The 25,121-nt window shown below is 41.3% G+C and overlaps 1 protein-coding gene across 1 annotated transcript in view; it reads left to right on the forward strand.

The window, feature by feature from the left end:
- LOC124553957 (zinc finger protein 708-like) overlaps positions 1-22,174 on the forward strand; it is an 88,446-nt gene extending 66,272 nt beyond the window's left edge. Inside the window, exon 4 of the mRNA XM_047127972.1 lies at positions 20,605-22,174. Coding sequence (XP_046983928.1) covers positions 20,605-22,174 — 1,570 coding nt within the window. The remainder of the gene's footprint in view (positions 1-20,604) is intronic.
- Positions 22,175-25,121: the final 2,947 nt, after the last annotated feature.

Consider the following 25,121-nt stretch of genomic DNA (forward strand, 5'->3'; position numbering starts at 1 on the left):
TGACCGAAGATATGAACATGAGAAAGATGTGAGCCAAACTTGTCCCAGAAGTGTTGACCGAAGAATACAAGCATGCTGCCAAGAAATGTTGGAAATGTGTGAAAACGATCCTCAATTTTTAAAATCCGTTATCACTGCTAAAGAGTCGTGGATTTTTGAGTACAACCCTGAGACAAAAAGGCAGAGTTCAGAGTGGCACACCCCATCGTCGCCCCATCCCAAGAAGGCACGCATGAGCAAGTCCAGGATCAAAACCATGCTCATAGCCTTCTTGGACGTCAGGGGCATTGTCCACCACGAATTCCTACCTACCGGGACTACAGTGAACTCAGCTTTCTACTTGGAAGTGCTCAAAAGCCTGAAAAGGAGGGTCTCGCACTGCCAAAGTGACAGCAAGGATAAGTGGAAAGTTCGCCACGACAATGCACAGTCACAGTGCCTTCATTGTAAAAGATTTTCTTGCCAGGACCAAGACCCCATTGGTTCCTCAGCCTCCCTACAGTCCTGACCTGGCTCCTGCTGACTTTTTTTGTTTCCTTGGTTAAAAGGAGTCATGAAAGGAAAACATTGGGACACGATTGAAAGCATCCAGGCCCATGTTACATCAGTTCTAAAGAAATTCCAAGATGCCTTCCAGGCATGGAAACACCGCCTCCAGAAGTGTATTGACGCAAGAGAGTGCTATTTTGAAAATTTTTTATTTGTACGAATATATTAAACGATTTTTTATGAATTTGGTCGCATTTCTTATGAAACGCAACTTACATGTGTGACATTGGATTGGAATAGGTTCTGTCTGGTTTCAGCGCCTAGCTAATAAATACTGCCATTCTTGCCTGAGAGATGAAGGTGGAGCTCACCATCATGGGCTAAACTGAAAGTGGTTATTTCGTACAGAGTGGAGTGAAGGTCTGAATCAGAGTTCCAGACAGTTCTGCAACTGTGTAGGTTGCAGATTCCTCAACCTGCCCCAAAAGGTGGTGGATTTACAGGTTCTGCTAAATAGGGCAGGAGTAAACTACACAAAGGAAGCAGTTGCATGAGTATAGGGGATGTGTAGAGGAGACTGGGCTTTTCTAGGTGAGAGAGTCTCAGGTAAGTGCAGAAAGGGCTTCAGTTTCAAAGGCTGAAAGTAGAACACCCAAGGAGGGTAGATACAACCACAATAAGGATTGTAGTTGTAAATTGTGGTAGCTGCATTATAAAAGGAACAGAGCTCAAAGCGGTAACAAAAAGCACTGAATCTCAAATCCTTGTAGGTATTGAAATAAGTTCAGCTGAAATTTTTCAAGAGACCTAACCATGTTCACAAAGAATGGATGAAATACAGTTGGTGTAATGTTCATTGCTGTTCGAAGTAGTTTACCTTGTAATGAAACTTAAGTAGATGTTCCTGTGAGGTAGTACAGATAGCAATCAATTAAAAGATCCGGGCTGAGAGGCTATAGTCTATCTGTAATTCGTTGCTAACTGCGGGCAACATCTTTGGAGGTGAGTCAACGATGGCTGCCAGGCCACGGATTTCCCGTTTATATAGAGGGCACCAACGTAAGTCACGTGGGGCCGACTGTAAGTCTGTCTCTGACTAACGTCATTATTCTCGATTTAATGTAATAGATCGCCACATCGTTGGTGCAAAGTTGACTACCATATCCTATCTAACTTTAAGCCGTCCTCTTTTGCGCTGAAATCATTGTGGTGTTCCTGAATCTCTATAGCTTCCCTATACATATGTGCATAATAATCGATGGCCTAGCTAGCACGCTTTTCTCATTAAATTTTATTTCGTGGTTGACATCTTTAAAAACATGTTCTGCTACAACTGATCTGTCGGTATATTCCAGTCGACACTTCCTTTTGTGTTCGGTTTAGCGGGTATTGACACTTCTTATCGTTGTTCCAATATAAACCTTCACACATCCACACGGAATTTTATACACCTCAGGAGTTGCTAAGAAGTGTAGTGCATCTTTCGCCGATCTTAAAGACTAAAACTTGGTCACTAAAATTCTTCCGGATTTGAGGCCGCATTGTCAGCTATAAAATTCCGACGTTTCGGCGACTGTTGCAAGACACCTTCCTCAGTCACCCTGAGGAAGGCGTCTTGCAACAGCCGCTGAAGCGTCAGAATTTTATATTTGACAATGCGGCCTTAACCCCAGAAGAATTTATTGACTGCGACAAGGGCCGTGAAAGCCTACGTTTACACTCACTAATCTTGTTTGTGGGTCTAAAGATTGTTATAACTTGAAACATTGCCAGAACTTTCCCAATACTGTCCGTAATATTGCAAATAAATGGAAGAAAAACTCTTCCAGCTGAGGTTGTTCTTGCTGAATGTAGTCAGACGCTTTTCTTCTGGGATGAAGTGCTCGATCTATCTCGTTGTCAGCGTATCCATTTTTCTTAACAACCGTTCGCAAATGATTTAGGTCATCTTGCAAGTAAACTGGCTGACAGATATTATTAGCTGTGTCCACCAGTGGTTTAATTGACGCCTCTCTTCTGCCTGGGATGATGGTTCGAATCTTTATGGAGGTAATGGTCGGGTTGTGTGTGTGTGTGTGTGTGTGTGTGTGTGTGTGTGTGTGTGTGTGTTTCTCTTTTATGCACTTTATGCCCTAGACTCCAATGTGCCCATTTAATTACTGATACATCCAAAAAATTTAGTTGTCCATTTCTCTCTTTCTCCGTAGTAAATTGTATATTTGGATTAATACTATCCAGATACACCGTGAAACCATACAATTCCTCTTTACTGTGATTCCATACCACAAAATTCTCATCCACATACCAATACCACTTTAAAGGTCTTCTACTGCCAGACTGCAGCACCTGCTGTTAAAAAAAAATCCATGAAAAGATTAGCAACAGCTGGACTCAGAGGCTGCCTGTGGCCACACATTCTGTTCGCTCGTGAAACTTACTTCCACACTGAAAATAGGTCATGGACTGACAATGTTGGGAACTCCACTGCCTGGCAGCGAGCTGTTGACTCACCTCGGAAGTTGTTGCCTGCAGTTGGCAGGAAGTAGTAGTTTTACAGATCGACCTCGGCCTCTCAGCCCAGAATTTTTAACTAAAGAAGACACTGACTGTGAAAGCCTACACGTTATGATGAGTACGGGTGGAGCTTATACCTACCAACTGGAATAAAGTAAGAAGTTTCCTTTACCGACGCCAGTGGTAGGCATGAAACGTCGTCCAAAACTGTACTGAATGGCGTCTCTGAAAATGATTTTGAACAATGAGTTCAGAAGCGCACTCACTCTGTAAATGATAACGAAAACATACTTGACACCTTAATAACACTGGCCAAACAGGGAGCATAACAGGTACAGGGATTAGTGACTGTAATGTTGTTGAGCCATGAAGAATTCACAAGAGTGAATACTGTAACATCGAAACGCACCAAAATAAACGCAAAATTCATGCCCTTGAAAAAGCAGATAAAAATTCGCTTTACACATTCTGAAGAGACAGTATCCACTCCTTCAGGTAAGTCTTTCCAAACATAGATCAGATGCGGTTTAAAGTCAAATAAGTAATAACTGAGAGATATGTGTCAAATTAATAAGAGGTGGTACTGACACAAAACACGTCAGACCACTGGTGCAGAAGCTATGAAATACACAGTCCAAATTTAAAAGATCGCAAAATCCACAAGACCGACGAATTTTCACAGAAGGTCGAAATTTAACGCAAACTTCAATGAGAGAGGCTTTTAATAGTTTCCAGAACGACACTGTCTCGAAATCTAGTAGAAAACGCAAAGAAATTCTCTTTATATGTAAAGTACACAATTGACAAGGTACGTTAATACCCTCAGGGCGCGATATCAATGTTAAAGGTATTGACGACAATGCTACTTAAGCGAGTTACTGAAGACGGTTTTCCTAAATCCCTTCACAAGAAAAACAAAGTAAGTATTCCAGAATTCTAATCAAGAATAACTGCCTGTATCTTCTTCAGGCGTTGGTATCCTAAATGCAGTAGAGCAGCTTAAGAAAGGCAATGCCTCTGGCCCAAATTGTACACAATTCAGGTTCCTTTTAGAATATGCTGATGCAATAGCTCCATACTTAAGTCATATACAACTCTTCATCTGCAGAAAGATCGGTACGCAAAGACAGGAAAGTTGCGCAAATTACTCCAGAACCCAAGAAACGAAATGGGAGTAATCCGCTGAAATGCAGACCCATTCCAGTAACATCGCTTTGCAGTAGGATACTGGAAAACATAATCTGTTTGAACATTATGAATTACCTGGAAGACGTCATTTGTTGACAAATAGCCAACACATATTCGGAAAACATAATTCTTGTGAAATACAACAAGCTCTTTATTCTCGCAAAGTAATAACTCATATGGACAGATGGCATTAGATTGATTCCATATTTTTTATTTTCAGAAGGCTTTTGACTCAATTCCTCATAAGTGACTTCCAATTACATTGTGTGCCCCTGGACTATCATCCTAGTTGTGTGCACAGATTCGTGATTTTGTGCCAGAAAGGTCACAGTTCGTAATAACTGAAAGAAAGCCATTGAAGTAATATCTGACGTTTCCCAAGTAAGTGTTATAGGCCCTCTCTTGTAACTTATGTACATACACGATGTAGGAGACAATCTGAGCAGCCCCTCTTAGATTAGGCGGTCATTTACGTTATTGTAAAGTCATCAGATGATCAAAACGAATTGTGAAGTGATAAAGATAACTGTATGATGTGAAAAATAGCAATTGACATTAAATAATGAAAAGTATGAAGTCAACCACATGAGTACTGAAAGGAATGTGCTAAATTTCGTTCACACGATAAATAAAACAAACAATAAAAGCTGTGAGCTCAACTAAATACATAGGAATTACATTATGAATAAATGAAATCGTAACATTCATATTCATAATGCTCTGGAGAAAGCAAACCAAAGACTTATATCTTGGCAGACCACTTAGAAAACGTAACAGGTCTACTAAAGAAACGGCTAACTCTATGCTTGTCTGTGCTCTTGTGGAGTACTGCAGTCTTTTATGGAACTTCAAAGAAGGGCAACTAGTTTTGTACTATTGCGGAATAAGGGAGTGTGTGCTACGGATATGATAAATGACCTGGTATGGTAGTAATTAAATAAACGGCGTTTTTCGCTATGGAAAGAATTTTTCGTGAAATTTCAAACACTGATTTTGTTGTCAGTATGATAACATTTTATTGGTGCAATTCTACTTAGGGAGAAATTATCGTCATAGTAAAGTACGAGAAATCAGAGCTCCCATGGAAACATGTAATTGTTCGTATTCCCTGCATGCAATGCGAGTGGAATATTAGAGAAGTAGATTAAAAACGATGGTTCGATTAACCTCTGCTAGGCCCTTAATCGTGAATTGCAGACTTACGTAATATAGATCATTGTCATCTTTCCTCAAAGCCAGTTGCTCTTCACATACACTCCTGGAAATGGAAAAAAGAACACATTGACACCAGTGTCTCAGACCCACCATACTTGCTCCGGACACTGCGAGAGGGCTGTACAAGCAATGATCACACGCACGGCACAGCGGACACACCAGGAACCGCGGTGTTGGCCGTCGAATGGCGCTAGCTGCGCAGCATTTGTGCACTGCCGCCGTCTGTGTCAGCCAGTTTGCCGTGGCATACGGAGCTCCATCGCAGTCTTTAACACTGGTAGCATGCAGCGACAGCGTGGACGTGAACCGTATGTGCAGTTGACGGACTTTGAGCGAGGGCGTATAGTGGGCATGCGGGAGGCCGGGTGGACGTACCACCGAATTGCTCAACACGTGGGGCGTGAGGTCTCCACAGTACATCGATGTTGTCGCCAGTGGTCGGCGGAAGGTGCACGTGCCCGTCGACCTGGGACCGGACCGCAGCGACGCACGGATGCACGCCAAGACCGTAGGATCCTACGCAGTTCCGTAGGGGACCGCACCGCCACTTCCAAGCAAATTAGGGACACTGTTGCTCCTGGGGTATCGGCGAGGACCATTCGCAAGCGTCTCCATGAAGCTGGGCTACGGTCCCGCACACCGTTAGGCTGTCTTCCGCTCACGCCCCAACATCGTGCAGCCCGCCTCCAGTGGTGTCGCGACAGGCGTGAATGGAGGGACGAATGGAGACGTGTCGTCTTCAGCGATGAGAGTCGCTTCTGCCTTGGTGCCAATGATGGTCGTATGCATGTTTGGCGCCGTGCAGGTGAGCGCCACAATCAGGACTGCATACGACCGAGGCACACACGGCCAACACCCGGCATCATGGTGTGGGGAGCGATCTCCTACACTGGCCATACACCACTGGTGATCGTCGAGGGGACACTGAATAGTGCACGGTACATCCAAACCATCATCGAACCCATCGTTCTACCATTCCTAGACCGGCAAGGGAACTTGCTGTTCCAACAGGACAATGCACGTCCGCATGTATCCCGTGCCACCCAACGTGCTCTAGAAGGTGTAAGTCAACTACCCTGGCCAGCAAGATCTCCGGATCTGTCCCCCATTGAGCATGTTTGGGACTGGATGAAGCGTCGTCTCACACGGTCTGCACGTCCAGCACGAACGCTGGTCCAACTGAGGCGCCAGGTGGAAATGGCATGGCAAGCCGTTCCACAGGACTACATCCAGCATCTCTACGATCGTCTCCATGGGAGAATAGCAGCCTGCATTGCTGCGAAAGGTGGATATACACTGTACTAGTGCCGACATTGTGCATGCTCTGTTGCCTGTGTCTATGTGCCTGTGGGTCTGTCAGTGTGATCATGTGATGTATCTGACCCCAGGAATGTGTCAATAAAGTTTCCCCTTCCTGGGACAATGAATTCACGGTGTTCTTATTTCAATTTCCAGGAGTGTATTTACTAATCGTATTCCCACTACATTTTCTGGAATACCATGGCGACAACAGCAAATTGGTTCAATATCTTAATCATCAGCACTCCCATAACATCGTACCATGGACAAAAAGTAAATTAAGGAAATGCAGAAAATCGAATGCTTAGCAGTGCAATTTTTTTGGTTCTAATACTTAGTCTCCCCCTCCGAACCCGCGCGCCTCTCACCCCCTCAGGCCCCCCATGTGTGCCCACGTCTCCCCCTCAGCCCCCCCACGTGCGCCCGTCTCCCCCTCAGCCCCCACACGTGCGCCCGTCTCCCCCTCAGCCCCCACTCGCGCCTACATCGCCCCCTCAGCCCGCACTCGCGCCCGCATCGCCCCCTCAGCCCGCATTCGCGCCCACATCGCCCCCTCAGCCCCCACTAGCGCCCTCATCGCCCCCTCAGCCCCCCACGTGCGCCCACATCGCCCCCTCAGCCCCCCCACGTGCGCTCGTCTCCCCCTCAGCCCCCCCACGTGCGCCCGTCTCCCCCTCAGCACCCCCACGTGCGCCCGTCTCCCCCTCAGCCCCCCCACGTGCGCCCGTCTCCCCCTCAGCTCCCCCACGTGCGCCCGTATCCATCTCAGCCCCCGTCTCCCCCTCAGCCCCACCACGTGCGCCCGTCTCCCCCTCAGCTCCACCACGTGCGCCCGTCTCCCCATCAGCCCCCCCACGTGCGCCCGTCTCCCCTTCAGCCCCCCCACGTGCGCCCGTCTCCCCTTCACCCCCCCCACGTGCGCCCGTCTCCCCTTCAGCCCCCCCACGTGCGCCCGTCTCCCCTTCAGCCCCCCCACGTGCGCCCGTCTCCCCTTCAGCCCCCCCACGTGCGCCCGTCTCCCCTTCAGCCCCCCCACGTGCGCCCGTCTCCCCTTCAGCCCCCCCACGTGCGCCCGTCTCCCCTTCAGCCCCCCCACGTGCGCCCGCCTCCCCCTCGGCCCCCCCCACGTGCGCCCGCCTCCCCCTCGGCCCCCCACTCGTGCCCGTCTCCCCCTCAGCCCCCCCACATGCGCCTCCTCAGCCCCCCCACTCGCCCCCGTCTCCCCCTCAGCCCCCCCACTCGCCCCCGTCTCCCCCTCAGCTCCCCCACTCGGCCCCATCTCCCCCTCAGCTCCCCCACTCGGCCCCGTCTTCCCCTCAGCCCCCCCATGTGCACCCATGTCTCTCCCTCACCCCCCACCGCGTGCGCGTGATCTCCCGTCTCCCCCTCATCCCCACCGCCCGCGCGCATGTGCGATCGCCCGTCTCCCCCTCGTCCCCACCGCCCGCGCGCGCGTGCGATCGCCCGTCTCCCCCTCGTCCCCACCGCCCGCGCGCGCGCGGTCGCCCGGCCCCCCTTCCGCGAGCGCGTGGTCGCCCGTCTCCCCCTCGGCCCCACCGCGTGCGCGCGGTCACCCGTCACCCCCTCGGCCCCACCGCGCGCGCGGCCACCCATCTCCCCCTCGGCCCCCCCCCCCACACGCGCCCGTCTCCCCCTCGGCCCCCCCACACCCGCCCGTCTCCCCCTCGGCCCCCCCCACGCGCACGTCTCCCCCTCGGCCCCCCCCCACACGCGCCCGTCTCCCCCTCGGCTCCCCCCCACACGCGCCCGTCTCCCCCTCGGCCCCCCCCCCCCCCGACACGCGCCCGTCTCCTTCTCGATAATGCTATTCAATTTGGGCAAATGTAACCCCATGAAAGCAGGCACCAAGCCTGCATTTGTAAGATTTGTTGCAGTTCGTGTTTGTAGCAGGTCATACTCAATACTTTAGACCTGATTCATGTCAATACTGGTTCCTGTTCCACCCATTATCACATCTGTATCCTGCCTTGTTAAATCCTTGCACAATGGTCCTACATCATCTCTCACTTCACTAAGATGTGCACAGGGCTTGGAAATAACTTGTCACATGTCAGTTGTGAAAGGAAACAAGATTGCTTCCTCGCATAAAGTTTCTGCTTTTCTACATCAAGGAGCAGCAAATGGTGGTTGAGAGGGTTATGCCAGTTTTCACAGCTTTCATCTCCCCTCCATATTTTGAATGCCAACAAGCAATCTAGGGCCTGTTTTGCTTGGTCCATGTCTCTAAGCTCATACTTCTGCCACAGTGTCATTTCCACCACAGGTACCTTCGAAATAGCATAATGAGCAATGGGTAACAGACAGACCAGGTCATACGGTAATGCTGTGCTTAATTAATGCTGCTGTTGCCATGCCTTTGCAGACTTTTTGACACTCACTGTCCATCATTTACTTGTGCTCACTGGACAGTAGCATATGTTTGCTAAGAGAGCAGTGATTTCCATTTATTAATATTGCCATTTTTATTTCTGAGTTAAGATGACTTGATTCCGAAACGCACAGAGCCAGCAAAGAGTATTTTACATAAGGTAAACGAATTTCTTCATGACCTTAAAGACAAAGCAAAAAGAGACTGAATCTTATCAGTTCTGCAGACTTCAACAACATAAGTATCTGGTGTTTTACCATGAACTTTACTGAGAATATTTACATAAGTGCAGTGTATGGAAACCTGTGTCCGGAAACGGATTTGGAAGATATCTAGAAAGATGTTCTTCATTGTATTATATTGAAATTTCATGACCATGGCGATGAACCTACAAGACAAAATGAAGGTGATGTTTTAAATTGTAAGATAACTTTCACAGGGGCTAATTATTGAGAGGAAGAGTTCTGAAACCTTTGGCATACACATTCAGCAAATGCAAAGATGAAAGATGGTTTCTGATGGAGGATCCGATACTGTATTAAATGTTGCTACTTCTGAGATAAATTCACAGCATCAGGAAAAGAAATAATCGTTCCATATTATTTATTTTGATCAGATGTGGCTCAAACAAAATAGTGCAATAAACAAAATGTGACAAGCTTCAAAAAGCAGTGGTGGTTTGAAAGTACTGTATGGCAGAGGAAACACACTTACTGTCTGTCATGCAGAATGATCTGAACATGCCCAAAAATCGATGATTATCACGAAGAACTCAACAGTGATGTATTTCAATCCTTGTGTTTACCTTTGTTGAGACTATTCAATGAGGACGCTCTGATGGTCGACAATGCCAGTTAAATTTACAGAATCAAAGGGGAAATTTTCTAGTTCAAGAACAAAGGAGGAGGAAATTCCACATTAGCTGGAAGGGAAGAGAAACTCTATTTAATGCTGATATACCAAGGTGGCGATATTGGAGGTGATTAGGTGTGATTGCCATATTTATAATCGATATGAACTTCACAGCTTAGCACCAGAAATGAAGCACAAGATTGTGAGATTGCCTCTTAGTGCAGAGAAGTTGGATGAGGTACCGTTGAGGGGAAGAGGAGGGGAAAGAAAAGCAGAGGAGAAAGGGAGTTGAGCAGAGGGGCAAGAGGGATGGGAGTGGGCAAGTAGAGGGGACTTCGTACGTTAAAATTAAAGACAGTATGAAAAATTCAGAAACTAAAAAACATATTGCTTAGAGCAACATGCAGATGCATGTGCTGTGCCTGTGAGCTTAAACTAAAAGGAACCTTTATAGTTCTAGCTGTGTATAGGTCCCCAGTCAGATATTTCCAACGATTTCTGAAATACTTTGAATCTTTATTGTGCCATCTGCCAGTCAGACAAGCAAATTATAGTTTCCGGGGTTTCCGATGTAGATATTCTGAAGAAATCCGATAGAACTACCTTGGAGTATTTCTTGGTTCTTTCAATTTGACATCAGTTTTAGATTTTGCTGCATAGGTAGTACAGGAAAGCAGCACTAACAAAGATACTTTATAGACTGAATGTAAATTTAATCAAATAAATACTTACCCCTTTTGAGAATGATCCTTATGATCATGATGCACATCTAGGTATACTATATAACATAGTTCCATACAAGTAATGCAAAATAGTCCTCCAAAATAGTGCATTCAATTTAACAATTGTAAAGCTAGAAACAGAATGGGACGAGATCTACAGGGAAGCCGATGCTAATTTCAAATTTAATGTGAAAATAATTTCCCAAAGGAAACAACAAATCGTAATTGTAAGAAACAATCTAAAAAGCTGTGACTTATTAAAGAGATAATAATATGTTGTATACAGAAAATCGAAATTTATTTTACTGCCAGGAGTAATTATCGAGTAAGAGCCAAATATTACAAAAAACTGTTGCACTGTATTAGGAAAAGTTATTGAAAAACCAAGAAGTGTGTGCACCATGTCTTGGATGAGCACCTCTGATGATAAAATTAAAACAATTTGGGATATTGCTAGAAAGGAAACAACAGTGGAAATCACAAAGATTTTATTCCTATCAAACTCAATGAAAAGTTTAACAAAAATCAGAAGTAATTTTAATAATCATTTTATTAAATGTTGTAGAGAAATTAGGATACAGCTGTTCATTAGGAAATACAAGGTTGTACGTGGAAGAAGGAATACCTATGCAATTTGATAAAATTGAAATTCAAACCACCTCTCGAACTGAAATTAGGAAAATAATAAATTCACTCAATGTAAAAGCATGCATGGAACTGATGGCACTTCCAACGGAGTACTAAAAGCCTGTTGTGAGCAGGATATGCACAAACGGTTTTAATCATATTTAAGTGGAAGAATGCAGAAGGTTGAAGTTAACAGTAGAGATAGTGAGCTAAAGTTAGCAGTCCTTGTAATATTAGTAATTTTCGGCCTACAAACATTAGTATACGCTCAATGGTAAACGCCTGATGGCCTGAAGTTATCAAACAATTGTAATGTAAAAGAAATCAATCGTCACATAGCAGTGGCAGAGTCTATTATTCTTTATCTTTGCCACTCTCACCCAGCGGTCGTAAATCTCTAAGTACACGTATCGATTAATGATATAAAAAAAGAATTCTGTTATTTGAAGACAAATGAAGCCTTGAGCGATTCACCTTTTACTGTTTCTATTCCATGAAAGGCAGACTTGCTGTGTTCTGCAAAAATTTTAAAATTTGTGTAAAATACTCTTTAAATGTCCTAATTGTCTTTTCAATCAGAAAACATGTAATTTTATGTAATTAATTACGAACAGGGTCCATCGAGAGGACATGAATATGAAGTATTGCCTGTTATGTACAAAGCTTTTGTTAATATGCACCAGCCATTGTAACTTAATATTAAAACGTATGTAGCATTAAAAACGTATGCTTATATAGCCAAATTATCCATAAGTATCTCCATCTCCTCCTTACTTTAATGTTAATAATTTTGTATCAGTTTATCTCCAGAACCTACGATCATGCTGATGGACCCAACACAGCATTGAGGCAGGGTGGAACACTACCATTCTCCTTTCATTTCTGAATCATTTTTGTTATTGTGTAGTATTGCTTTTCTTTTAAAGTCAGTAAATCTTTTGGTCTATTAGTGTCGATCCAGGCTTGGCTGCGTCGCGGTCATGTAAACGAGCGGAAATGGTAATGTTACTTTGATAACACTACATCCTCTAACTGAGGAGGTATGAAGAATGGTGTCCCACAGTGTTCACGTTTGTTTCTCATATTTTTCTTAATATATGTTCATGACCTGACTCTCCACATTCATGAAGATGCAAAGCTAGTTCTTTTTCTGATGATGCAGTAATCACACCAAAGAAATATGAGTTAGCTGAGGAAACTGTGAATTATGTCTTTCAGGAAATTAAGTGGTTGTCTGCAGATGGTTTTGAAAAAACACAGTGTACACTGTTCTGTGCAGTAAATGGCAGAATACCATTGATAAGTATAGATTTTGAACAGGAATCTGTTGCTAAGCAGAATATTTGAAATTTCTGGGTGTGTGCATAGATAAAAAATTAATTTGAAGACGCACATCATGACCTTATGAAACATATCAGTTCAGCATCTTACGCAATTAGGGTTATTGCAAATTTTGGTGACAAACATATCAATAAATTAACTTAAAATGAATATTTCCATTCACTGCTTTCATATAGCTTGAAGTTTTAGGGTCACATAATTTAGAGAAAAGTATTCATTGCACAAAAGCCTGTAATCAGAATAATAGTCGGGAAGCACTGAAGATCACCTTGCAGACACTTATTTAAGGGACTAGGGAGGTTCGCAGTACCTTCACAATACAAGAATCACAGTTCAAAGATAATAGCAAAGAGCAGTGGCTAAATCTGACTTTGGCACAGAAAGAGACGAACTGTGCAGCCAGAAAAATCTTTGTTTGTCTACCAGGTAGAATTAACAGTCAGACAGATAGCCAACCAGCTTCTAAAAACAAATCAAAAGTATTTATGAATGAGGACATCGTCTACTCAGTACATAAATTTTTAAATATGAAATAGTAATTTAAAAAATATATATATTGTGTAAAGATAGCTAATGTTAAACTTACAAGTTCCACATTGCAAAGTGACATATTTGGGATCTGTGGAACATGTATTAATGTAGTGTAATATCATCAAACCAGGCAAGGACTGTACATAACTCTATAGTTATCGTAATTTGTGTCTTACCAGCTGTAAACAAAATCATGTTGAAAGTTTGGTCAGCATGTGGTTTACCTGTGTCAAAGAATCCAAGAAAGTACTGATTGACTTTCTGCCTGGGTTCAAAAGGTATCACTCTATTATGTACACTATGATTGCCAGAATGCACTGACCACCTGTGTGTCAATGTTACATTTGAGCAGTGCATGATAAATTAAATTTGTAATGGTCTTATTAGTTGTGTTCAGAGGACTATCAAGTAGATAGTCAGCACTTGCCATCTGTAGATCATGAAAGTTTCAGTCTTCTGAGCAATATCTAAAATGGATTCACTAGACCTCTATGCTGTGTAACTTGTCCTATTTGACAGCAGGTATATAAGAAATGCACCTACATGGGTACCAGACAGGCATATACTTTTTGAAGACAGAGTACAGAAATCAGTAGGATATGATATTACACATTAACCTGCCGATTTGGAAATTTGGATGAAAAGCCATTTCATTGTTTTATTCTTAAACTACAATTTTTAATTCATTGAAACAATGTGTAACATCCTGAGCAGTTAATACTACTAACCGATAAAGTGATTATCTGCAAACATTTTGATCAATCACAAAGTAAATATATTTAATCAGACATTTAGAGTAAATGGTTCTAAAGTGTGTGTACATGGATGATATACACTCTCCAGTGGACAAACCTCATCAAAAGTGGAAAGCTTCAATCAGTGGTCCCTTAAATTTTCTCTTGACCACAATTGTTTCCATGAAAGAATGAGAGAGTGAAGGAGTGATACTGTGTGTTAAAGATGACGAACATTAACAGTGATTTCAACTTCCTATGCATTATGGCAAAGGAAGTAGTAACCTCACTTTCAACTTGGGCAGAAAGCCACACAAACATATGTAATTGAATTACTTAGTCAAAACACAGGTAGCAGTGAGGGATATGTAGCCCAGTACCCAGTCTGTTACTTAGCAAGCATACAAGGTGATAATTATTGAAGTATATGAAAAAATCGTAAATAAGTTACAAACTACAGCGGTCACACACTTTATTCAACATGTAAGCTTCACCACAGATATTGGGATTTAGGTTATGACATGTTCGATATGCCTGCCATCATTGGCGATGATGTAGCTCAGCCAAATAGCAAAATTCTGCTATACCCACTGACGTGTCAGAACGTCATTGTCGTCGATGACCACCTGAATGTCGCTTTTCAGCTCAGCAGTGGTTTGGGATTACTGTTGTACACCTTGTCTTTAATATAGCCACACAAAAGGACTGAGATCTGTTCAGATCCGGATGAGGGATTTTTCAGAATTGTAGGAATTTTTTAATTTTGTTTTTCAGTTAAATTTTTGTAATTTTGATTGCTAGGAACTGATACACTAATAAAAAAAATTAGTTTAGCTCGCCACTGCAGAAAAATACTGCAGCAATAAAACGCAAAAGAGGGAATATCACCAAAATAAATCTTTCGTTGCAAAGAAAATGAGCCATTCACATAAACAGAATAAGTGCACACACAGGCATCTGCCGACAGCGCTGTTAAAGATTCTACAATATTTTCTAACAATGAACTTCTTTCAATATATCTCATTCCTGGGCAGATTTTGATGAGTGAAGTCACAACTGGTTACATTTCTAACGGGACGTGGTGAAATATCTCGAATGTTGGTTTCAGAAGCATTACTTTCAAAGTAAATTTCCTTTTATGGAAGATGATCATGCATGTCAGAATGTGTGATGATTTTCTTAAATCATGGAGCATTATATTCACATTCAAGACTTAACGCTGACCACCAGCAAATGTGAAAAAATTTTGGGCCCAGAGGACAAGTCATTTATGCCTTATATTTTTAAATTTTGGTGGCACACTTGCATTTGCTATATGTTGAAAAGGTAATACAAAAAATGACGAAGTTTCGAGTTTAGTCTTTCATAATTATTATACTTTCCTCATTGACAGATTATGCAATAATGCTGGCAAAAAATATAGTTGCCTTTCAAAAACAAGAGCGAAGTTCTTGAGTGATTTCACATGTAACTGGCTTTACTATGGGAGAAGTCGAAGTGCTCTACAGAACACATATCCAACCACGTAACCCACGAAGTGTCTGGTGCACATCAGTGAAATTTATAATCGTACTTGTCAGAAATATAAAGCTGCTAAAATTGAAACTGGTGCCCTCAGAAAAACAGCAAAAGCTGTTAGAATGTCAGTATTATATATGAAAACTTAACTTTCCTTGTAGTTGTACTGATGTACAGTAATTTAAACAATTAACTTCTTCCGCTTGTGTGTTTGCACAGCTTAACATTCATTTTGTTATTGGCTGACATCACATTTCCTATGCTCTGAATGTCTGCTGTCATCGGCTGGCGAGATCATGTGACACAAGCTATGCTTGGCCCACAAAAGCACGTCATAATCTTTCAGTGCTTTAGAAGCTACTGTGATGTAATTGTTGGAATTCGTGTTCATACTTTCGTCATACGAAAATATGTAGTGGACATGTTGCCACACATCAAAGTTCCTTCATAAATGCTTTGATTTTTGCTAGGTTCAGATTCCTAAACTGCCAGAAACTTCTATACAATCTTATAAACCCATAACCATTCAAGGGATTGATGAGGTTTACAGCTCCTAGGGTAACGATATCTTTCAAGATGGAAAAATGTACTTCCACCCACTAAAACGTTTTTCATCCTGGAAAGCACGTTTCTAACTGGGAAATCTAAGAATATTTCTTTTCTGGACATACACCCAGTTAAAAAGGTTTAAGGTTTCCATATGAAATGAAATGCCTATTGAGAAGAGACGCCTTGCATGGGTGGTACAGTTGTTTTATCAGAACAGCAGCACTGCATTGCAAGAATATCATTGATATAAATGGCTGGGAAGAGCTCCATGTCAATAAGTATGGTGAAGAATACAATCAAGAAATTTGAAGAAATAGGTGAATTTAGTGGTGCAGCAGATTCCCATAGCGCTCATTCAAGTTGCTTTTAGCTGACCATGCAGCAGATACCTCAAATTCTGCATTAAGTGTTAGAGTTGTCACAGGATCTCTCTCTCTCTCTCTCTCTCTCTCTCTCTCTCTCTCTCTCTCTCACTCACACTCACACTCTCACACACTGCCTCTTACTGTGTCTCCCCCAGTCAACAGTTCAAAAGATTTTGTGGCACATTTCACACTAATATCTCTATAAGGCTCAGAATTTGCTGCTAAAGAAGCTCCAGGATAGGCCACAATGCTGTGACTTTTTCTTTATTTTTGGCATGCCTGGAAAAGAGTAATTTTGGGCTGGGGAATATTCTTTGGAAGTACAAGGCATATTTTACTCTGCATGGGGCCATGAATGCACAGAACTGTCACATATGGGGTTGTCCTCCCAAATCTTGGGCAGGAACATCCACTGCACTCAGCTTATGTGACAGTGTGGTGTGATTTCACAAGCCCCTTCATTCTGAGTCGCTGTTCCTTGTAGGTGACAGGTCAAGCACCTCTTAGGTGTACAGAGACATCTGAACTTTATAAGGACCTTGTTATGTAACGTGATTCAAGCATTTCAAGACCACAAGTGTCTGCACCATTATTTTGATGTGAGATGGGGTGGCATGATATGGCAGTTGTCGAGTGAACTATTGGTTTCATGAAATCTTTGGTATCACCCACATTATATCTAGGCAGTTTAAAGACATGTGGCCTTAGTGATCCCCCGACCTAAGTTCATGCGACATGTGCATGGTGGGATATTTGAAAGATTTATTGGGGATGTATCCAGATATTCCTGATCAGAAAGATATCATATGATGACACTCAATCTGATTACACTGAATATGCTATAGGCAACTGTTAACCATGTCATGTCTTGGATACAACATGTTGCAGAGTCAGTGGACCATTTTGAACACATAACTTCTGATCATATCCTAATAAATGTACCAGAACGACCATTATCATCGCTCTGATCGTTTCTCCTCTTTTATTTCATTACAATGTTACAGCATCCTACAAAGTATAGAGCGCACGCTGCAGCACCCAAACATCAGACAGTTTCCCCCTCAATAAATTCATAATAAAGTTGCTATGACGTCTTGCAGAGATACCACAATCATTCTATGATTGCTACTCAGCAGAGGTTTTTATCAACAGCTTGTGTGTATTGTTGTTATTACAGTGTAATAGTTATGTGTCTTGTGTTAGTGTCTTTTACAATATGCAGTGTGTGCCACATATCTCTAATCATTAAAACCTGCCTGAATGGACTTGTTATTCTCCATGAGTTCTGTCTGCAGATCATGGTCTAGTAGCTAGCATTGCTGCTTCTGGATCATGGGGTCCCGGGTTCGATTCGTGGCCGGGTTGGGGACTTTCTCTGCCTGGTAACTGGGTGTTTGTGTTGTCATCATCATCATCATCATCAACATTATCATCATCATCATTCGTGACATTGGCTACAATGGACTGTGTTAAAAAAATAGACTGTAAACTTGGTGATACAAATTCACAACAGGGCCTTGGTGGTGGCAGTGGTGGTGGTGGTGGGAGGGGAAACGCTTTCAAATGGAGAAATGCACAACCAAAGCAATGTTTGTGCTAGACAATATAACATTGCTTTGCAGATTCCTGCCCTGGTACTCAGTGGTAATGTGATGGGTAGAAATCGAGACACTGAACAACAAATCAGGTGTACTTTTCCCTTGAGGAATTTTAGATGGGTTTCAACAGTGTTGGAACAATCTTGATAATATAAAAATGTTCAAAAGAACATACCTTCTTTGCATGATGTTGATGTTTCTGAGATAAAAGCTTTTTATAGGCTTGCTTGTATTAACAGCAGTCTCCAACCCTGACATCAAATGCATTGACAATATTTCCTTAGTAGATGGAAGCAGATGTTATATTTTCATGGCAATGTATCAAACGACCCACAAGGGTAGCGAAGAGCACTAATATGCTGCTTCCTGGATTCGGGTAGCTACAGCAAACCTGGATCGAATCCGCACAGAGGATTAACGATGAAGGGCCGGTGTGCCAGCCAGCCTGGAAGGGGTTTTTAGGCGGTTTTCCTCATCCTAATAGGTGAATACCGGGCTGGTCCCCACGTTTCACCTCAGTTACACAGCTCGCAAACATTTGCAGACATTCGCACTTTCCCATGAATTACACTGGACGCAAACAGTTGGGGTGTATAAAATCTGGCGGGGGGGGGGGGCGTCTTTGGGAGTTGTGACCCCATCACAATACTAGCCTATATATGCATTGTCATGTCACAACCAGCCTCAGCCGAAAGACCGAGTAAAGGTGGTGAAGTCCCATTAATCCCCTGACCCAACTAGTTGTTGGATAGAGAGTACCGGTATATATATATATATATATATATATATATATATATATATATATATATATAGAATGTAAGAAACGGTTTTTGTTCATGATGACAGCTCTTTGGTTTGAGAATCAAGAGAACAACAGAAGGAATAAAGTAGAGGTAACAGCTTTAGTGCCAAAATTTCTAACCATCAGTGGTGTGAGCCATCAGCACTGTTACTGTCCAGGCTGTAGTATGTGTGTTGATAAAATACATGTGCACTTCCATTATCACTGCATGAACAGTTTATGAATGTGCATGCCACAAAAAATGTTGTGCAGTAAATATTAAGGATATGACACAAGTACCCAGTACCTATACAATGGTTACATGGAGGTCTCTAAAACAATTGATAATTAACATCAAACTTTACTTATTGTTGAATTTTTCAGCAAATTCTCTTTCTTATCCTGGTTTGTTTATGGTTCACTGGCATAGCATAAAATTTTAATTGTAAGTTTTATATCTAGTACTTTGAGAAAAAGAAAGCTATTTGTCTGAAACCTTACTTGCATATTTTTTTATTTCTTTCTTAATTATTAACGTTCAGTTACTTAACTTCCATATGTATGAAAATGCATGTTGTACCTAATTGAGTTTAAAAAAGCTACAATATCTAATGATACAGTTGTCAACTTCTGGAATCTGGCACACACCATGATACCAGTTACGTTAAAAAAATCGTGTGATCCTAATTAAGAGTTTAAAAACACTCGAAATTTACCAGATACCATGCCACGCAAAACTATATCCCCAAGAAAACGCAAAACAGTCAAAAGTCGCAGAGCAAACGATAGCACTGGGTATGCATGCCATCAGTAGTTCATACTCTTTCATGTCAAACATGATGCACATACTGGGGACCTGAAAGGCATCACAGTTCCGTTCTGTGGGAAAGGGTTTAACTGCAGGTGGAATAATGGGACCCAGATACTACAGGGGTAGCTCATGCATCAGCTGTTACCACTGCCACACAATATGTGGTGTCAGCTAGCGGTGTCTAATGGGTGATGAAGTGGCCATTTATATGTGTGCCCTTCAGTCAATGGTGTTCTGCAATGCCAGATGACCAGATGTTAGGAAGATGTAAAAATTTTCAAAAAGGCTCAGTGCAAATATATTGGAAAATTTACAACTATTTACATCTTTTCAGACAGTATTTCCATTTGTGCAAGGCTTCATACAAGTTGCAGTGCCAAAAACACAGTCTTAGATTAAAACCACCTGCAAGTGTGTCATTTACATTCATTCATCAGTATGCAGATTTTTCCCTTGATTGATGTGACATTGATTCTTGTTCATGAACCATCATTATTCACCTGATTAACATCCATTCTAGATACCTAACAAAATGTTGAAGCTTGCACTAGTTCTTTACTCATTGGGAATCAAACAAAAACAATCTGTTAATTAGGTGAAATAAATTTATCATTTCCAAAGGTGAAAGTGTTTGCGAAACAAAAAAAGATAATGGGAGAAGAACATTTAAAAATTATTTCTCTTAATTAAATCTTAAATACCTTGAATGTAAGAATTTTTTTGATACATTTAATAAATTGGTGTAAACTGTTAACTTGTAGTACTGTATTTTGAAAAGATTGTAACACATGAAAGTGAATTATTTTAAGTCTCATTTAAAATTTCAAATGAAATCAGCAGTGACTCAGATTCATCATTATTGAATTTCCTGTGGTTAATTTCGGTTTAAACCATTTTTACCTCATCAGTTCTTTCCTTCCGGAGGAATATAATAACTTTAAATCATTAACAGTTACTAAATATGCAATTTCTTATGCACTTTTATGACTTGTGGCCTATAGTACTGGATTTATGGACACTCAAATATTGTTTCTTTGTTGTATATATATCAACATTTAACATTCTTGTCCTCACTCTTCAGATTGACTCAGACTACTGGTGGGAGCTGTGGCATATCATGTGAAGGAATTTGTCACCATGGGCTGGTCCAGGATGATTCAGTGATAGACGAGGAGAAGTCAACACATGAGTTTGGTACAGAAAATGTGATTATTGATAAGGAATACTCAGTAGCCCCCCCATATGACTGTAGTAAGAGGGAAAAGGAATTACATCTATATAGCTGTGATTTCTGCCAACAGAACTTTCCTTCAAAATACAGACTCATAATGCATGTGTTTATGCACATTGATGGCATGCAACCACCTTTGTATGTTTGTAAGTGGTGTGGTGAGGTATTTCACAGTAAGGTTAGTTTGAAAACACATTTGAGAATGAGAGAGAATTATCATGGCTTAACTGCTTGCCACCATGAAAAATATGACTATAGTGATGAGCATCAAAGCAGTATCTTCTTGGATAGTGAGCCAGAAGTTTCTGTTACAGAACACATTGAACAGTCTTCATATAAGGAAACGTGGAAAACTTCAAAGAAGGCCTCTAATGACATGTGTAACACACACAAGACAAATGATGCAATAAGTGCTTATGGAATTTTATCTACAGCTGTTAATGTCAGTGCCCAGGCTGATCTACATATTGCAAACAGAACCAACAAATGTGGTATTTGTGCCAAATGGTTTGCTAGGTCAGGCGATCTGAAGACTCATTTATTAATTCACACTGGAATGAAAGTACACAAATGTGAGATTTGTGGGAAATCTTTTACTTTGTTAGGCAGTCTCAAGAAGCACACATTAATTCACACTGGAAACAAACCTCACAAATGTGAGATTTGTGGAAAATGTTTTGCTAGATCAGATTGTCTCAGGACTCATGTATTAGTTCACACTGGAAAGAAGCCTCACAAATGTGAGATTTGTGCAAAATGTTTTGCTACGTCAGGTTGTCTCAAGACTCATGTATTAATTCACAGTGGAAAGAAACCTCACAAATGTGAGATTTGTGGAAAATGTTTTACTACATCAGGTTATCTCAGGACTCATGTATTAATTCACACTGGAAAGAAACCCTACAAATGTGAGATTTGTGGGAAATGTTTTGCTATAAAAGGTTATCTCAAGACTCATGTATTAATTCACACTGGAAAGAAAGCTCACAAATGTGAGATTTGTGCAAAATGTTTTGCTACATCAGGTTGTCTCAAGACTCATGTATTAATTCACACTGGAAAGAAACCTCACAAATGTGAGATTTGTGGAAAATGTTTTACTACATCAGGTTATCTCAAGACTCATGTATTATTTCACACTGGAAAGAAACCCTACAAATGTCAGATTTGTGGGAAATGTTTTGCTACATCAGGTTATCTCAAGACTCATGTATTAATTCACACTGCAAAGAAACCCTACAAATGTGAGATTTGTGGGAAATGTTTTGCTACATCAGGTTATCTCACGAATCATGTACTAATTCACACTGGAAAGAAACCTCACAAATGTGTGAAATCTTTTGCTAGGTCAGGGAATCTCAAGAGGCATTTATTAATTCACACTGGAAAGGAACCTCACAACTGTGAGATTTGTGGGTAATCTGTTGCTACGTCACGCTATCTCAACAGACAAACATTAATTCACGCTGGAAAGAAACCTCACAAATGTGAGATTTGTGGGAAATATTTTGCAGAGTCAGGCGATCTCAAGAAACAAACATTCATACACACCTAGAAACGACCTCACAAATGTGAAATTTGTGGCAAATCATTTGCTAGATCAGGTGATCTCAAGACAGATGCATTAGTCCACATGGGAAGGGGACCTCACAAATGTGACATCTGTGACAAAAGTTTCACTCAGTTGGGTACTTTCAAGACACATGCATTACTTCACATCAGAAAGTAACTACAAGTAATTGTTAGTTTATGCACATAGATTTTCCTGGTTGGTGCCCTCAAGGCCTATAAAATAATGAACGTAGTAGGGGGACAATAAATTGTAATGCCTGTGAAATAACATTAAAGTGTGGTAGAATTGTGAAAAAAGTGCAATAATGTGTACTATATTGAGGTAACAGATAATTTGAAAAACAAAAATCCCTATCTGTAGCTTGAGATGTTAAGAAATTGTATTACTAAATACTCCAGAAACATGAATCAAATGTGTTTTTGTCGTTAACACTGTCAATAGTTATAATTACCACGCAATATTCAGTATAAGGCCAAGGAAATGTGATGACTTGCTGCTTATTATTCCAAACAAAGTCATTATGTAGTACTCGCTACTTTGCATTTGAGAAAGTGACAGCAAAAATATATTCATGGCACTTCCTTCACTGAGGCTCGTAAACTCAACACTTGAGACCCATGATTATGGCAATTATTTTACTCAGGTATTTTTCCTTAAGAGACTTGCTATATATGTCTTTAACCCGTTAGCGCCGGAATTAATTTTTTCGTGATATTTTTTAAAAAATTGCGTTATTATGTCTGTAAAAGTCATAAATTACACAACAGAGTTGTTTTGACGAAAGTCATTACCGCCATTAGCAAGATATTTGATGTTGCCATATGGCAACACTAGGTGCTTTCACTACCTAATTTTTTATGGATTACAACTTCAACTAAAATAAGTAGGTTATTGAAATTTCTTATTACATATACAAGTTTTGTGCAAATTTATTATTCAGTCTTCAGCATACAATTGATACTTTATAGCACAGTACAATCAAGAATCAAACTCTGAACTCAGCGTTATTTTACATGAAATGGAATAAAACAGTCAATACACAATCCCACAGTACACTTTGAACACATTGTTCTCACAATTGGTTTACAGTCCTTGTGTGCACACCTTTCCTTCTTCTTTCCTTCTGTGTGCTGGACGAGGTGGTCAGTCTTATCAAACCTAATTGAACCTGATATGCAGCTGTCGGAACATGCCCTTGATGCAGATGGACTCCGGGCTCCTTTTGGTACAGCTTGGTGTCTTTGCAAGTACACTGTTGCTATGTCTGTCTTGAAATCAAGCTGAGAAATGGTTTGGTTTCTTGCTTGATTATACAAAATCCAGATGTTTTGTATGGCGACATCTAACATCCATGTAAAGAGACACCAGTACCATTTCTTGTTTCTTATTGCAATGCGATAGCATGCTAGATTCTGATCCATCTGATGAGTACCTCCCATATACGTACTAGATTTGGCTACCAGTTTTGGTCTGGGAATCATTATATTTCGCTTTTTTAGTTGTGAGAATCTCTTGACTTGGCCAACTTCTTGTGCACCACATGAAGAAGAGATCATTGTGTCAACTGAGTTGTCCAGCCACTGCACATACAATAATCCATCACTCTTCTTTATTGCTGTCTCAAAATATCCCCAATCTTTCTTGGAAAATAATTTTTTGTTTTCCAGTATACATTCCTTAGGAAGTCTGTTTTCTCTTATGGTACCAATGGCAGAGTATCCACAGTACTTGAGAAATGAAAATAGAGATGCCCCTGTAAATAGATTGTTCATGTAGAAGTTGTAGCAAATTTTTCTGTTCACTTCAGGAATTTCATCCAATAAAACAAGTAAGGGACTTGCCGACTTGCCAAACAACTGCTCATAGACTGCTTTTCCCTTACGAACTTTTCCCTGATATGGTTCATAATTCACCAAATATCCATCTTTAGTATTTAGGCTCCATATTTTATAGCCGAATCTAATTGGCTTACCACGAATGAACTGGTTGCATCCATGGTGGCCGTAGTACTTCACCATATAATTCGTCATATGACAGGTGTTCTTCAGGTACAAAATTCTCAATGCAGCACTTCTTCTACATCTCCATAACTGGACGAATTTTCCATGCCTGTCATTTCCATGGATCTTAGTGTTATCTGCACAGTGCAGAAACCTGCATATTTGTAGAAATCTGTCTCTTCTCATAGACTGAGACACAGCCAAGTTTTTCAAGTCATCTTTTGAGTCCCAATAATTTCTTTTAGAAGGTAACTTATTGTAGCCACTGAGATACAAAATAGAGATGAAACACGATATTTCGTCTGCTGTAATTTTTGGATCCTGACAATTGAGAAATAGTGCATAAAGCTTTGTTTCTTTCAGTAAATGCTCAATAAATTCCTGGCCAATGGAAAGTTCTAATAGGTCAATGATCGACATGTTTCCATAGCTTGAGTAGTCAGGTTTTGGAAATGTAGAGGTAATTTGACTGTCAAAGTCAGCTCCTTTCTCCCACTGCCTCCCACATGTATCTTTTTCAGAAGCCCAGATCACGATATTGTCCGATAATAAGGTAGATCTTACCTCAGATACAGATGGCTGTGGTATATTTGGACGTTGTGTAGCTGTTTCAGGTACAATTGGATCTTGTGCAGTACGCATTAATGGTGCTGGCGGATTACAGTGCTCATATTCAACACCAATCCTTTCGTTATTTGGCATCCTTATTTCAGCATTAGCTCGTAGTTGTCGAGAGGACAGGTTGTCTAATAATCTGTAAAAATAAGAAATGAAATAGCAAATCATAATAAAGT

The sequence above is a fragment of the Schistocerca americana genome, chromosome 11, assembly GCF_021461395.2.
Source record: "Schistocerca americana isolate TAMUIC-IGC-003095 chromosome 11, iqSchAmer2.1, whole genome shotgun sequence".
NCBI lineage: Eukaryota > Metazoa > Arthropoda > Insecta > Orthoptera > Acrididae > Schistocerca > Schistocerca americana.